The following is a 17,348-nucleotide window of genomic DNA, read 5'->3' as shown; positions in this document are numbered from 1 at the left end:
TACCATTCACAATAGCATTAAAAACAATAAAATACTTAGGAATAAATTTAGCCCAGGAAGTGAAAGATCTGTATAAGACTATAAGAAAACTACAAGGCTTTGCTGAAAGAAACTGAAGACACAAACAAGTGGAAAGACATCATACTGTCATGGATTGGAAGAATATTATTAATATCTCCATAACATCCAAATCTATCTACAGATTTAATGTAATTCCCAACAAAATACCATAGGCATTCTTCACAGAAATAGAAAAAACAATCCTAAAATTTGTATGGAACCACAAGAGACTCCAAACAGCCAAAGCAATCCTGAGGAAAAAGAACAAAGCTGGAGCTATCATACTTCAAACTATACTACTAAGCTACAGTAATAAAAAACAGTATAGACGCATAGACCAATGGAATAAAGTTAGAGAGCACAGAATTAAACCCCTGCTCATAAAATCAACTAATATTTGACAAGGGAGCCCAGAGCACCAAATAAAGAAAGATAGTCTCTTCAACAAATGGTGTTGGGAAAAATGGATGAACACATGCAGAATAATGAAAATGGACCTTTATCTCACACCACTCATAAAAGTCAACTCAAAATAAATCAAAGACCTAAACACAATACCTGATACTATAAAACTCCTAGAAGAAAACATAGGGAAGAAACTCCTCAACACTGGTCTTGGCAATGACTCTTTGGATATGATACCCAAAGCACAAACAACAAAAGCAAAAATCAACGAATGAGACTACATCAAACTTAAAAGCTTTTGCACAGCAAAAAAGAAAAAAAAAGTTATTAAGAAAATGAAAAGACAACATACAGAATGGGAGAAAAAACTTGCAAACTATTTATCCGGAGAAGGGGTTAATATCCAAAATATATAAAGAGCTTGTGCAACTCAAAGGCAATAAATAAACAAAAAATATGATTAAAAATTGGGCAGAGGATCTGAATAGACATTTTTTCCAAAGACGTACAGATGGCCAACAGGTATGTGAAAGGATGTTTAACATCACTAATCATCAGTGAAATGTAAGTCACAACCACAAAGAGATATCACCTCACACCTGTTAGAATGGCTATTACCAAAAATACAAAAATTAACAAGTGTTGGTAAGGGTATGAAGAAACAGGAACCCTTGTGCACTGTTGATGGGAATATAAATTGGTATAGCCATATATGGATATTCCTCAAATAATTAAAAATAGAAATATCATATTATCCAGAAATTCCACTTTTAGGCATTTATACAATAAAAACAAAAACATTAACTCAAAAAGATATAGGCACCCTTACGTTCACTACATTATTATTTACAATAGCCAAGATATGGAAACAACCTAAGTGTCCATCATCGGATGAATGGATAAACACACATATGCACACACACGTACACAATAGAATATTATTCAGCTATAAAAACGAAAGAAATCTTGCCATTTATGACAACATGGATGAACCTTGAGGGAAATATGTCAGAAGGAGAAAGACAAATACTGTATGATCTCACTTATATGCAGAATCTCAGAAAAAAAAGCAAACCACCTCCCCCCAAAAAAACCCTCCAAAATAAAACCCACCTCAGATACAGAGAACAGACTGGTGGTGAACAGAGGTGGGGGCCGGGGGTTGGGCAGGCAAAATGGATGAAAGGTTCAAAAGGTACTAATGTCCAGTTATAAAATAAATAAATCACAGGGATGTAACGTACAGCACAGTACCATAGTTGAAAATACTGTATTGCATATTTGAAAGTTGTTAAGAGAATAAATCTTACGTTCTCATCACAAGAAAAAAGTTTTTGTAATTATGTATAGTGATGGATATAGACTTACTGTGGTGATCATTTTGCATTTTGCATTACATACAAATATTGAATCATTATGTTACACACCTGAACTAATATATCAATTATACCTCAATAAAATAAAATAAAATACTGTTGACTGAGTCCCACCAGAGAGATCCCAATTTAACTGGCCTGATGTATAGCTTGTACACTGGTATTTTTGAGAACCCCTTCTCTAGATTCAATCTTCCTTCTATTTACTTTTCTCCTCTCCTTGCCCTGGTCTTGCCTGAATTGAATTTTCTGAGAAAGAAGTGAGATCCCCTCAATGTTCTGAGGCCTACCTGTGACTTGAGTTAATTTATCTGTTATTCCTAGTCTCAGAGCAGTCTTATGTTGCTCTCTCAGCGCAACAAAGAAGAAAGACAGCACACTTTACAATACCTTAATTTTTCATTATTTAGAAGGGAACTACCGTAAGTAGTCCTCCTGACAGATTCCCTAAAATAATGCTCTAAAGGTACTAAGAAGTTGCTGTTAACCGGTTAGTGGTAACTGTCTCAGCGTAATTTTTTTTTTTTTCGGTATGCGGGCCTCTCACTGTTGTGGCCTCTCCCATTGCAGAGCACAGGCTCCGGACGCGCGGGCTCAGCGGCCATGGCTCACGGGCCCAGCCGCTCCGCCGCATGATGGATCTTCCCGGACCGGGGCACAAACCTGTGTCCCCTGCATCGGCAGGCAGACTCTCAACCACCGCTCCACCAGGGAAGCCCTCAGTGTAATTTTTAAGGCCCAGAGAGTGAGGCATCAAGAATTTTCAGAGGTTTCTTATAAGGCACAGAATGAGTAGTAAAGGAGTTTTCCAATTTACTGGTTGGAGGAAATTCCATAAAGCTGGGCACTGTTTGAAAATAAATATTATGTACTTGGGCAATATTGCATTTGAGAAAATTTATCCTGAACAGTGTTCTAGTCATTTTCTGTCATCTTTCACTGGATCACTGTGGATCACTGGAAGACTCTGGGGTCCATGAACAGAGTTTAAATAGGCTTATCTGTAATATAGACCCTAATTCTCTCCTGGATTGTAAAACAGAAAACTAAACACAGTTAAGACCTAATCTGTATCTCAAGGTCGTTCCAAGTATACAGTGACTCAAGCGGAGCTTAGCAGTCAGGAGGGTGTGACGCTGGTAATTATAATTCTCTTCAATGGAAAATGTATAAAGAGAATCTGGCTGTGTAGGATCAGGCTGCATGGATCCAAAGTTCAGTGAAGTTACTGCTTTGTTCATTCTCACCTGAGTTGGCAATGAAAGACAAGGGTGTTTACACTAAAAGACTCAAATTAGAAACCAATTGAAGAATCCTAGAATCAGAGTTCCTAAATTAGGCATCCCTGAAGTCATCCAGTCTCAGCAGAAATCAGCAGCATGGGCACTAAAATCTCAGGAGGTAGACTTTCCTGGCTTGGTAACAATGATGTTCCTTTCACCCTAGTTAACATGTCCCCAAGAGTGATATCAGGGCATATGAAGCCGCATGGTCAATGTGCTCAAACTTATTCTTGGTGGGATAGAAATGTCCCATAGAGTCCAAACTCTATTAGCCATGGTGTATCTGCCTTACTTGATTTATCTAGACTTTTGGGGAAGCAACTATATTGAATATATCCTGTCTGCACCACCTCCCTCCTCCAGAAACAATCAGTTCTTTTAGTATATACTTTGTTATGTGAAGGAGTATCCTTTCTGATTTGTCTTTAATTTACCTTTTTCTACTTCAAGAGATTATTCCCTTGAAGGAACTGTTTAATTAAGCCAGCTTTTACTGAATCAATGTTTCAGAGTTTATAGACATAGAATGTGACTTTTTTGTCACTCTTCATATTCTTAATACAGAAGGAACTATATATTTGCAGATCTGTATGTCCCACCTTCATCCTTCAAGTTATACTTGTTTTGAAGGGCTGGGAACAATTTATGCATTCACGATATTTTATTGTACTTTTGACATGCAGACCACACATTAAGCTCCACGAGGAGGAAGATACCTATTTTATGACTCCTTAATATCATTACAGGTGTTTAATAAACATTTGAAGATGAATAGACAAAACAAAACAAGTCATTAAATGTGAAAAGAAGGGGAAACAAATTTTACAGGTTGGAAAGATGGCAAAGTATAAGAATATTTTATAGTTGTCAGAAATCCTCATGGGTTCCCTGTGCTAGACAAGGAGGAAGGATGGAGACGACAGGGTTGGAATTTAGTAATACAGGCACATGATATCATGACAATTATTTGAATGGAGAGTAATAGGATATATGTATCTGTTACTTGCTTTAGGAAGAAATATGAATGCAAATTAAAAACAAAATTAGAGCCTTACAAATTAGTTATTAAAAACATCACTTCTCTCCAGAAGCAAATTTAGTTTATCTGCAATTTTTGTTTCTCTGACTGCATTTTTAGGAAACCTCAGAGTTTCTGCACTTTCTGCCCATTCAGTGCTTGTAAAAATGGTTCAAGTATTCTTTCTTCTATAATTTCAGGGCAATACAAATCCATTCTCCTCCATACATTTCTTTGTTCTTATTCCCAGTTATATTACTTTTATTTTAGGAAAACTTCTATCTTTAATTATTTCTATTTTTTCTAATTTAATATTTTTACATTTAAAACAAATTATGAGACTGTACATATATATAAATTATTGCCATATTATAAATTTGGCATTTGGATAAAAATAAAAATTGAAAACATATCTATATATTGTTATAGGTACACGTGCCTATAGTAAATACCAAAAACACACATGGGAAGAATGATACTAGCTAGAGGATAATGTTCAGCTCAGGGGCAGTTCCCTACCTTCTCCAAACACTTGCAGCTATTTAAGCCAGTGTTCTAAAATTTTAGGGTTGTAGGAAAGTCAGAATGTCGTTTGTTAAACATGTAGATTCCTGGCCTTCAGAAACTTTGAAGCAGCATGCCTGAGTTAGGGTTGACAAATATGCACTTGAAAAAGAACCCCAGAGGATTCAGCTGCACATGATTTAGAGGACCACCCAAAATCGGAAGTATTGAATACATGCAGCTGGCAGGTGGGTAGAGGGTCAGGTGAAAGGGTCAGGGCTAAGACATGACTTGGCTGTCATTGGTTTATAGGCAGAGTCCATGCCTCAGAAGTGGTTGGGAATATCTAAGGGAGAGTGCAGAGAGAGAAGAGTGGTGGGCCAAGGATGGAAAGGCAAAGTGCGAGAGGGAGAAAGAGGAGGAGTCTCCCAAGGAAACAGCCAAGGTATGGCTGGAGAGAGAGCACCATGGTATAGAAGCCAAGATGGCAGAATGCAAGAAGGAGGGCATGCCCAGGAGGCCAAATGAAACAAAACAACCAGGAAAGGGAAGACCAGAAAAATGCTGATTGTCTGCATAGTGCATCACAGGCGCCACAATGGTTGCTCCTGAAAGGCAGCATTATGACTGTATTCCCAAGCACCTGATGTATTGTAAATGTTTGGATTGGCAAGGGCAGCTGACATACAAGTATTTTAAAGACCTCAGCTACAGCTCAGTTCCATCAAGTACCTTCATTAGGATAAGCAAATGTTATGGATGTAACCATCCACAATGGAGAATTAATTGTAACTAGATCAATACAGCAGTGTTTTTGAACCATCTGCTAAGATGTGGTAATGACATTTATAAAACAGTGCCCAACCTTTGTGTGTGTGTGATGCTGTTCTGGACAATGGAATTTTACCAGTAATTAAAAGAAAATAAAGCTAAGACCTTTAAAATCTTTAAACTGATTGTGAGGTTTTTTTCCCCGTATAAATGATCTCTCATGATCATTTATAGAAGGGTGTGTAGTCATGAAAAGAACAAAGCACATTGAAGAAGGTAAACGACTCTCTAAGAATGCCCAAGTGTTGGTTGCTATGACAACTGCTGGGGTTTATTGAATACAGAGCAAAAAATCAATCAGAAATCATTGGAGGAATGTGTATGGGTACATAAACCATTTCTGCCTCACAATTTCAGGAACTTTCCTTCATCTGTGTACCGCATGAAAAGGGTTTGTGTCAGTCAGTGGAGTTCCAAGGAAGGCTGCCCTCTTGATGCATTCACACCATTCTACATGTCCCCTTCCACAACATGACCTTCTCAACACCCAGGTAATTTATTACAGTGGTAAAAAATGTAACCAGCTACCTGGCTCAATGTCACTAAAATATTGGCTCCCATCTATTGTTCTTTGAACCAAACAATTTTCAGGTTTATATATAGAAGTCACTTACGTCTGTGTAGCAGTTTCTTCCCTCCACATAGCATATGCCTGACTAGTCAAGAAAATACAGGGAGGGAAGAGATTGTCTCAGGCAGCCACCCTGCCAACTCTCTCCCAGATTTCTTTTCTCTCTTCTCTTGGGGAATCTACTGTTCTCCATTCCTAACTTCCTGAGGTGCTAAGAGGACAAAGAAAAGATAGCCAAGTTTTTCAGACTTTGGGGGGAAAAAGATTGTTAACTTGATGGAATGGGGAGAGGCCCTATGAACGAGATGATAAAAGCTCAAGGGCAGCCACAGAAAGAACAGACATCAGCTGTATGATTTTGTCATGGGCGAATGTAAGAAAGTTTGGTGGGAGGGTTCTTGCAGTCATTGGGTGATAACCTTTGGTCTAATGAGCTCACTAATCTCATAAGGAAATGGTCAAGCTCTCAGACTGGACTGTGCATAGTTCATTTATGAGATGACCAAGTGACAGGGTGCCCCACTGAGAGGATGTCTGCTTCTCTAATCTGTGCTGCACACTCCCTGCAGATTAATCACAAAGTACCCCCTTCAGAACAGTGTTTTTCAAATTATAGCGGGTTGAAGCACATTAGTGGATCCTAAGATTTATTTAGTGAGTTGAAACAATTATTAAAAGAAAATGAAAAATAATAGAAAAGAGAATAGCATCAGAACAAATCTCATCTAATAAGAGTAAATGTGTTTTGTAAAACTTTGGTTTCATTCTCTTTCTACGTATGTATGCACTGGGTTGCTAGATTGAATGCATTTCTTACTGTAGGTCCTGGGCAAAAAGGTTAGAAAGCCAGACTCTCAGAAGGAAGGGAGGGAGGAAAAAGGGACAGGAGGGAGTGAGGTGGGAAGGAGGGAGGAAGGAGGGAAGGACAGGAGGGAGGGAGGGAGAAGGGAGGAAGGAAGGGAGGGAAGGAGGAAGGAAAAGAAAGAAATTCCAGCTCATTTGCTTAGGGCTGGAATTGTCCCCCAAATCCACTCTACTTCCATAACATCACGCTGGGTTCCAACTTTTCCACTCTCTGTCCTCCCAATGTTCCTCTCAATGTCCTTACTCCACTGTGCCCTTTATTCATGATGCTTCTTCTCCTCCTCATGGTTTTCATATTCTACTCTCCTTTCAGGAACATTCAAAACTTGTCTTGCCATTTAACCCATATGATGGTTAGCTCCTCTCATCACTCACCTCTTCCTAGCTGTTCTGCTCATTTCCATACATTTTCCCTGTTTCCTCTGCATTGCTCCTTATCTGCCTCCCATCTCACTTCACTCTCACACCTCCTTCTAACACCTGTGTCTGCCTCCCTCCCTCTGTTGCTTTCCTCTTGGCGCCTGTCTCCGAGCTTATCATATCCTCATAATGCTGTTTTTGTTGTTGTCCTGTTATTTCTGCTTTCTTGTGTGTATCTCTGGTCTCCCCACTTGATTGGAAGCAACTTGAGCCGAGGGACTGTGGATCACACTTTTTTGGTATCCCCCGTGATGTCTGACACAGTGCAGGATACACAACTGGTACCCGGTAAAAAATGCCTTGAATTAATAAATCAATCATGGCCATTGCAGCCTCTCTCCCCATGCACCAGTCCCTGCCATGGGTGTCCCCCAGCCGCCGCCTCCTCTGTGCCCCCTTCCCACCAGGGCAGGCTCATGTGCTCTGGGGCAGCCTCAGGAGCAGATGCCTGTGGGTGGCCCACATGCATAGGTGGGGCTGAAACCACAGCTGAGCCCCAGGGACCGTGCAACTAAGGAGGAAGAGATGAAATCTCCCCTTACTGCTTTGCAAACTGAGGATTTACACCCCTGCAACCGGCTTTGTAAACTCAGCACCTGCAGAACATCTGAACAGACAACGAGTGCTCCTACAGTTGAGACGGGTCTAGCTTTAGTAGCTGTGGACTTTGTGGACACGTACACATGGGTGTTGGGCCAGGCCAGAGTCCGAGCTGACCCCATAGCACCCACAGTGGATGCAGATCCATGATTACTGCAATCCTGGAACCTGACTTCAGTGGACCTACACTAGTGGCCTGGTGAAAACAGCACCTGAGAGACACCAGGCCAACTGCCGGCACACCCACACAGTTAAGGTGGGGCTGAGAGCAGTGCCAACAACAGTGTAATATGAGAGCTTGCACAACAGGTGAAAGGTGACACAACAGAGCACACCCACAGGTGAACACTCTAGAGGAGGGATACTCAGTGGCTTCTCTCCCAGTGGAAGGGCTCCAGTCCCACCTAACTCACACCACAGATCAGAATCACAGCCAAGAAACAGATCTGGGGGCCTCTACTCCAAGAACTAGGGAGCAGACCCCACCCAACAGGGCAGTGACAACCACAGAACAAAGGGGAGGTTCAATATCCAATGCAGGCTCTTGTCACTACAACATCAGTCACACCTCCTATCAAGGGGATAATGGACAGCATATACTGAGGAAAGAGGTGGCAGACACCTATACTAAAAACAGCCCTAGCACCAAAAAAATTTAAACCCATGCAGGCCACACAGAAACGTTCCCACATAAAAATAGCCCTCCAAGACACAGTCTGAGGATCTGGCATTGGGAAGAAGAACCCCCAGAACATTTAGCCTTGAAAACCAGCAGAGCTTGAGTGAAGGAACTCCACAGGGCTGGGAGAAAGAGACTCTACTCTTGGAGGGTGCACACAAAGTCTCGTGTGCACTGGGACCAGCAAAAAGCAGTACATCCATAGGAACCTGTGTTAGACCTACCTAGGGGTCTTGGAGGCTCTCCTGGGGAGATAAGGGTCAGCTGTAGATTGCTGTGTGGGGCAAGGAGACTGGTAGTGGAGGTCCCATGGAATACTGATTGGCATGAACTCTCCAGGAGGTCCCAACTTTGGCACCATACCCAGCCCGACCCAACAACCTACAGGCTCCAGTGCTGGAAAGCCTCAGGCCAAACAACAAAGAAGATAGGAACACAGTGCCACCCATCAGAAGACAGGCTGCCTAAAGTTGCACTGAGCTCACAGCCACCTCAAATCACACCCCCTGACACAGCCCTGTCCACCAGAGGGACAAGACCCAGCTCTACCCACCAGAGGGCAGGCACCAGTCCCTCCCACTGGGACGCCTACAAAAGCTCCAGCACCAACCTCACCCACCAGGGGTCAGACACCAGAAACAAGAGGAACTATGATCCTGCAGCCTGTGGAAAGGAGATCACAAACACAGAAAGTTAGACAAAATGAGACAACAGAGAAATATGTTTCAGACAAAGCAACAAGATAAAAACCCATGAGAACAACTAAAGGAAGAGGAGATAGGCAATCTACCTGAAAAATAATTCAGAGTAATAATAGTAAATATGATTCAAAATCTCAGAAAAAAATGGAGGAACAGACCAAGAAGATATAAGAAATGTTTAAAAACGAGAAGATTTGAAGAACAGAGATGAACAACACAATAACTGAAATAAAAAAACACACTAGAAGGAATCAATAGGAGAATAACAGGCAGAAGAACACAGTGAGCTGGAAGACAGAGTGTTTGAAATCACTGCCATAGAAGAGAATAAAGAAGGAAAAAAAAAATGAGGACAGTCACAGAGACCTCTGTGACAACAGCAAATGCACGAATATTTGCAATATAGAGGTCCCAGAAGATGAAGAGAAAGGAAAAGGGCCTGAGAAAAAATTTGAAGAGATTATAACTAAAAAGTTCCCTAACATGGGAAAGGGAGACACTCATCCAAGTCCAGGAAGTGCAGAGAGTCACATACAGGATAAACCCAAGGAGGAACACATCGAGACACATGGTAATCAAATTGACAAAAATTAAAGACAAAGAAAAAAATATTAAAAGCAACAAGGGAAAAGCAACAAATAACACACAAGGAATCCTCGTAAGGTTAACAGCTGATTTTTCAGCAGAAACTCTGCAGGCCAGAACAGAGAGGTACGATATATTTAAAGTGTTGAAAGGGCAAAACCTACAACCAAGATTACTCTAACCAGTAAGGCTCTCATTCAGATTTGAGAGAGAAATTGAAAGCTTTACAGATAAGCAAAAGCTAAGAGAATTCAGCACCACCAAACCAGCCTTACAACAAATGCTAAAGGAACTTCTCTAGGTGTGTGTGTGTGGGGGGAAGGCCACAACTAGAAACAAGAAAATCACAAGTGGGAAAGCTCACTGGTAAAGGCAAACATAAAGTAGTGGTAAAAAATCATCCACACACAAATATGATATCAAACCCAGCAACCGTGACTATGCAATGGAGAAAAGACAGTCTCTTCAATGAGTGGTGCTGGGAAAACTGGACAGCTACATGTAAAAGAATAAAATTAGAACACTCTCTAACACCATACACAAAAATAAACTCAAATTGGATCACAGACCTAAATGTAAGGCTGGATACTATAAAACTCCTAGAGGAAAACACAGAACTCTCTTTGACATAAATTGCAGAAATATCTTTTTGAATTCACCTCCTAGAGTAATGACAATAAAAACAAAAATAAACAAATTGGACGTAATGAAACTTAAAAGCTTTTGCACAGCAAAGGACACCATAAACAAAATGAAAAGACAACAGAATGGGAGAAAATATTTGCAAATGAAGCAACAAGGAATTAATCTCCAAAATATGCAAACAGCTCATGCAGCTCAATATCAAAAAAGCAAACAACCCAACCAAAAAATGGAAGATCTAAATAGACATTTTTCCAAAGAAGACACACAGATAGCCAAAAAGCACATGAAAAGATGCTCAACATCATTAATTATTGGAGAAATGCAAATCAAAATTACAATGAGTAGTTGTACAAAACTACAATCACCTTAAAACAGTCAGAATGGCCATCATCAAAAAATCTACAAACAATAAGTGCTGGAGAGGGTGTAGAGAAAAGGGAACCCTTCTACACTCTTGGTGGGAATGTAAATCGGTACAACCACTATGGAGAACAGTGTGGAAGTTCCTTAAAAAACTAAATATAGAACTACTACATGATCCAACAATCCCATTCCTGGTCATATATCTGTAGAAAAACATAATTTGAAAAGGTATCCTAATGTTCATTTCAGCACTATTTACAGTAGCCAAGACATGGAAGCAACCTAAATGTCCATTGACAGAGGAGTGGATAAAGAAGATGTGGTACATATATACAATGGAATATTACTCAGCCATAAAAAAGAACAAAATAATGCCATTTGCAGCAACATGGATGGACGTAGAGATTGTCATACTGAGTGAAGTAAGTCAGAGAAAGACAAATATCATATGATATCGCTTATATGTGGAATCTTAAAAAATGGTACAAATGAACTTATTTACAAAACAGAAATAGTGTCTTATTTACAATACCGAAACAGATGTAGAAAACAAACTTATGGTTACTAGAGGGGAAAGGGGGGAGGGATAAATTGGGGGATTGGGATTGACATATACACACTACTATATATAAAATAGATAACTAATAAGGACCTACTGTATAGCACAGGGAACTCTACTCAATACTCTATAATGAGCTATATGGGAAAATAATCTAAAAAAGAGTGGATATATGTACATGTATAACTTATTCACTTTGCTGTACACCTGAAACTAACACAACATTGTAAGTCGACTATACTCCAATAAAAATTATTTAAAAAATCAATCAATCATGATTCCCTCCTTTGCACCAAAACTCTACCTTACTCACTCAAGCATTTTTTCTCCTATATACAATGTTTTGCGTTTGAAATGGCTTTGCCATTTCTAAAACTCTTTCATATCTATCTCTTATCTCAGTTGATCTTATCTACAAGGACTTGGTAAAGTAGGCATGGGTCATAATACTCATTTTTAAGAGATGAGGAAACTGAGTTTCAAAGAGGTTTGTAACTGTAACACACGTTGCCAGTGGTGTCTCTAGAACCAGAATCTATAACATGACCTATTCTGTGCCTATTACCCACCCTCCTCCAATGGAAACTTGAAAACAACAATCATATAGCATAATAAAGTGCTCACTCAGTATAAAATATTGTATATAGAGAAAAAACCCCAAAGAAATAGCAAGCAAGGCACATCCTGTCTTTCTTATGCAATGGAATTTGAACATCTTGTACTAAATCCAGATGCTGGCTGTCTATTTTGCTTCTGTAATTGTGCTTGGATTCTAAGGATACCACAGAAAGTGGGAGGAAGTCCACTTACTACTTACAGGTGATGTGTTGGTTTCTACTGTCGGGTTGACAATCTTTTCATTAAATCCATCCTAGCAAGTAGCTGGGACTCTGCACTGTGTTACAAGTAATTACCATGCTCTTTCTCATTGATTTGATCATTTGTTTCTTACCAAGCTGTTCTCCTAAATGTTGGCCCCTCTCAGTTGAGATGACTCGCTCATCTTCCATGTCACATTTGTTCCCAACCAGGATAACCTGGGCATTATCCCATGAGTATGTTTTGATTTGAGTTGACCTACCAGGAAAAAAAAAAAAGGCAAAAAAATGATCAGAGGAAAATGCAACAGCATAAAATGAAGGAGAAGAAATACATCCCACAGATGACGATAACAGCAAAAAATGAAGCCCAAATACCTGACATTTAGAATTAATTAGTTCAGTGCAATTTTACCCTTCAGACACTCATCAGGGATTGCATGAGTCAAAAATCAGGGGAATGGTGGTGTTGTATTTAGAATTCTTCTGTGTTTGGTGAGATTAATATTACTACTGCTTCTTCCTTTCCCCCTTCTACTTCACCTTATACAGTACTTTTATACCTGGAGTGAGTGGCCAACCATCCCAGTTTGCCCAAGATGTTCCCAGTTTTAGCAGTAAAAGTCCTATGCCCCAAGAAACCCCTCACTTCCAAGAAACCTGAGATGGTTGGTCACTATTTATAGCCCATCACAGAAAAGAATTTTTACCTTGTTACAGTCACAACTTAAAGAGCTAAGACAATTGGGTTAGGAAATCTGGGGGTAATGATAATATTTTTAAAAGGCGTTATAAGAACTCATCTACTCATGCCTTACATTTTTAAGAGAAAAATGCCAGGTTGATTAATATCAAAATTATAATACAATGAGCTGGTGTTTTAGGTTACTATAAACAGGATATCTAGGATTCAGAATAAGCTTCTGGTACGGATCATAATGCACATAACCAAATTTTGATTTTGAAACTTAGTTGATAACTATAATAGTTAATATTTGCAGGTACTGTTTTAAACTCTTTATATATGTTACCTTAACTTAATCCTTAGAGTAACTCAAGGGAGATAATATTATGATCCTCATTTTATAGTTGAGGAAAATGAGGCACAGAAAGGTTAAAAAGTTCGCCTAAGACAACTCAGCTAGCAAAGTGGTAGATCTGGAAATCAAAACGCAGGCAGTAAAGCTTTCAAGCCTGTGCTTTTAAACACATATCTGTAGTACTCATTACAAGTTTGATAAGTGAAGTTCCAGTGTATTTTTTATCATTTCAGAGAGGAAGCTGAAAGGAAGCCATGTTCTTTAATCCTCCCTTTTTATTGGCCACGTTCTTATTTGATAACAATTCTAGATAGGTGGGAAAGACATATCACCCAGTGGGTGGTTGAGAGAAGAGAGAGAGAGAGAGAGAGAGAGAGAGAGAGAGAGAGAGAGAGAGAGAGAGAGAGAGAGATGCTAAACAAATGATGAAAGTTTAATAAAGGGATTTGTATAATGTCAAAAAGAGAAGCTTGGCATGTTCTTACTAGCAATTGTCAAATACTTCAGGATTTTTACAAAGAAAATAGTGATGAGCTGTTCTCAGCTTGAAGACAGAATGAAAGCAAATAGGTTTAAACTGCAGCAGGAGAGCTTTTAATGAGATGTCATCACTATTTCTCCTTTCCGAGAAGAAAGAAGAGAGCTAAAGGGCAGATAGGGTCTTATTTCAGAGTACTTCCCTGAACCAAGTACAAGTTTTCAAATGAGATTAAAATACCTGGTGAAAGATACCTTTGGTTCCATGTGAGCATCTCAAGGTGCAGCATATTTTATCAGAAAAATCTGGGGATGTTACCTTTCTAATTATGACACCTAAGAGAATAATACATTCCTCTAGCAATAGTCACATTCAGCATGTGTCTATAAACTGGGAAACTAAAGGCAGACATTCAAAATCTACACTTTTCACTTACCTCATCTTATGAGTGGGGTATATGAAAAATGATGAATCCAGAGTGAATTAAGATGTAAAAAATATTCTATACCTGGACACATCTTAAATCTCAAGTGCTAAGATAGTTGTATAAATAAATTCCAAAGGTTCTTTCAAAGGAATTCAAATCTAATCAGATTTCCTTAGGTAATTTAAAAAATTATCCCTTTGCTCCTTTAGGTCTTGTTAGCCAAGGCTTGGCCTATGCCTGGAAAGGCCCTAGGTTGAGAGCCCCTATGTTAATGGAGAAAGTTCTTATCCTGGCACACAGCTAGAACACAAATTTGCAGAATGAAGCTGGGGAGACGGGAGTCACAGGAGTGTCATACTTGCATAAGGAGGAGGCTGGGGCTGGTATGTAATAGCATGGCTTACTGAATTTACCAAGGACAAATGCTTGCCTGAAAAAATTTAGCACTCTTCTGACCTAGTTAAACTCTTCCTGCTGCACCCGATTGTATAAACTTACACCGGGCCGGGGTGCACCTTTGTGAAGGTAAAGAAGAAACAACTCAGCTAGCTGATTTGTACTCTTTAATCAAGTTAATGGAATGCTTGCTTCTGCCATTAAACATGTCTGAGTCTCTCAGTTCTAGCATAATAACTCATGGGGTCTTTGGAGGCCACAGAGATAGATTGTACATCTATGCATACACAACATTCCATTTATACTGTGTGTCTGTATAATTTGGGGATGCCATGATTACATCAGAACCATCCCCCTTTCCAATTGTACCTATATCAGAAATATTTTACTGTAACCTCTGCAATGTCCTAAATTGCCAATAATTAAAAATGAACACTTTCTGTAATTAGGGAATTATAAAGATCCGTTACCTTAAAATCTTCAAGAGCCCTTGGAGACAATTTCTCTTTTTAATCAAATATCAACTGTGGTCTGAGACATTTGTGTTGAAGTGAACAAAACATTAATTTGCCAGAGTTGGTTAATCAAATAAGATTTGTTTTTGGACTCTGGACTTTCTGATGAAGTCCGCCATCAACAGAGTAGCTTTAGGCAAAGCCCAATCACCAGCTACAGGGGGAACAGAACCATGCTGACTGATTTATGAATTACTACATATCATAGAATCTAAGATGCTGTGTATTATAAGATTAAAAATTACTTTACGGATGGCCAAGAACAAAAAGCAGCAGCCTATGAAACTATGATACAATGGTTAACAATTGTCCTGCTAGACATACTTGTCAGTTACATCAGCTTCTTGTTACTTTGAAGTTTTTTTCATGTATTCTGAGGGATTTAGTAATTCTTTCTGTCTTCAGTTGCTTTGTTCATGAAAGATGATCATCCTATGACTACCTCAATAAGTCAACATACCCTTCTGCTTGTGGGTATCTTCCCTTAAGACCTGTAGAGCACCAGCATGTTGCTTTGCAGGGAAATATGAAATGATGGTCATTACTCCAAATGAGTATTCACATCCCTAACATCAAACTGATACCCACCTCCCGCATACACAATAACTTTCTACCTACGTTGTAACAGTTCCACCACTCAGTTGAGGTAAGGACAGTATACACAGCTATGACCATGCTGGTGCATGTACAGGCAGTGGAATCCATTTCTCATACAGCATCAGCAATTACAATGTCATTTATTGTAAGACACATCCCAATTTCAGAGATGTTAAAATATGAGTAATTGTGCATCTTAGCTTCTGTAAAACACGACTGTTTTCTTGGTATTTCTTTTATGTATGAAGACCTAGCTTGAAATGAGAGCTTGGATTATTCCTTTAGCTCAGGAATACTTGAAGATGAGAAAATATAAACCTCATGGGTTGAGAAAGACCCAGAGTTGTGTGTAATACGAATTAAGGGCAGAAGAATGTTGGGATGAAAATCCAATCCCCAACCCTTCCAACTCAGAATCCTAACAATTTTATTCAGCTCATTTAAAAGAGAGTGCTAATACTGAGTATGGGAAAGTCATTCTGCACTCTGCAGCCTCAGCATCTTCATCTGTAAAATGAGGCCACCACATTTTGTACTTAATCTCTGGGGATGTTGTAGGACAAATGTGGTTTTAAGTAGGGTCATGCTCTACTTTACGTCGCAAACACCTTTTCACAAATATAAAACATTATTAGTCCCAGCTTGGGCAGCCAGCTGTTTCTCTTCCTCAGTCCAGGTCAACTCATCCTTTCTATAACCTAAAAAATAATTTGAGTTTTTTTCATTGAAGAATCTCAAATTTTGTCTCCGGTTTATACCTTAAGGCTGAGGTCCTGTACAGATACATTACTAAGAAGGAGTAAATGGCCTTTTTTGGTATGTCTATTAGGAGTACGGTACATGTTTATTGAGTGAATCCTCCTTTCATGTGTCATTTCTATGTATCTACTTTTTCAGTCATTTGCTATATTTTGTAAAATTTCTTATTCAGGAATGGATTTTTATCACCTCATTAGGAATTGTCTTATTTCTTTGTCTGTTACGGAGACATATTTAAAGAAAGTGCTGTCACCAAATAACATACATGAGAGAAGATGATTTATTTCTGAATCACTGCAAAAGATCCTTTGGGATTTACTGTTAACCTCAACAAGATTAATGGACTCAGAAGCAACACGCTGGTCACCATGGTTACTCTACGAATGGCAATTAACTCAGACCTTACCAGTAACGAGGTCCTGGTTACTAAAAAAAAAAAAAAAAAAAAGTTATTTGTCTTTTAGTTAAAAACAAAAATAAAACAATAACCCCCCTCTCTATATATATTTCTATATTTTTATATGTTTCCTCTATAAATACATATGTAGGGAGAGAGGATTTTGATTTTTGTTTTTTGTTTTATACTATGAGGCAGAGGGAGATGAAGAGATTTTCATATTTTATACATAAATGACCGAACTCTGCTCAAAATAAAATAATTTAGGAGAGCTGTAAACAGACAAATCAAATTCCTATAATATCTCTATTTCTCCTCTCTTGTTCTGGGTATATAAATAATCTCCTACGAGTTCAACCTGTTTTCATTGAGAAGAGACTCTTATGAGTGATAATGTTCTGAAAAACAGTCCACAAAATGTACCTCAGGAACCCAAAGAGCAGTTATCTCTTAGGGT

At 39.0% G+C, this 17,348-nt stretch overlaps 1 protein-coding gene across 3 annotated transcripts in view; it reads right to left on the bottom strand.

Moving 5' to 3' along the window:
* RAB3C (RAB3C, member RAS oncogene family) overlaps nucleotides 1-17,348 on the bottom strand; it is a 398,656-nt gene that overhangs the window by 52,811 nt on the left and 328,497 nt on the right. For all 3 annotated transcript variants that reach the window (XM_067730725.1, XM_067730724.1, XM_067730722.1), the window contains exon 4: nucleotides 12,417-12,541. In XM_067730725.1, the coding sequence (XP_067586826.1) occupies nucleotides 12,417-12,541 (125 nt within the window). The remainder of the gene's footprint in view (nucleotides 1-12,416; nucleotides 12,542-17,348) is intronic.

The sequence above is a fragment of the Pseudorca crassidens genome, chromosome 3 (genome assembly GCF_039906515.1).
Source record: "Pseudorca crassidens isolate mPseCra1 chromosome 3, mPseCra1.hap1, whole genome shotgun sequence".
Taxonomy (NCBI): Eukaryota; Metazoa; Chordata; class Mammalia; order Artiodactyla; family Delphinidae; genus Pseudorca; species Pseudorca crassidens.
The sequence above is the reverse complement of the archived record's forward strand: the minus strand, read 5'-3'. Positions and strand labels throughout refer to the sequence as shown.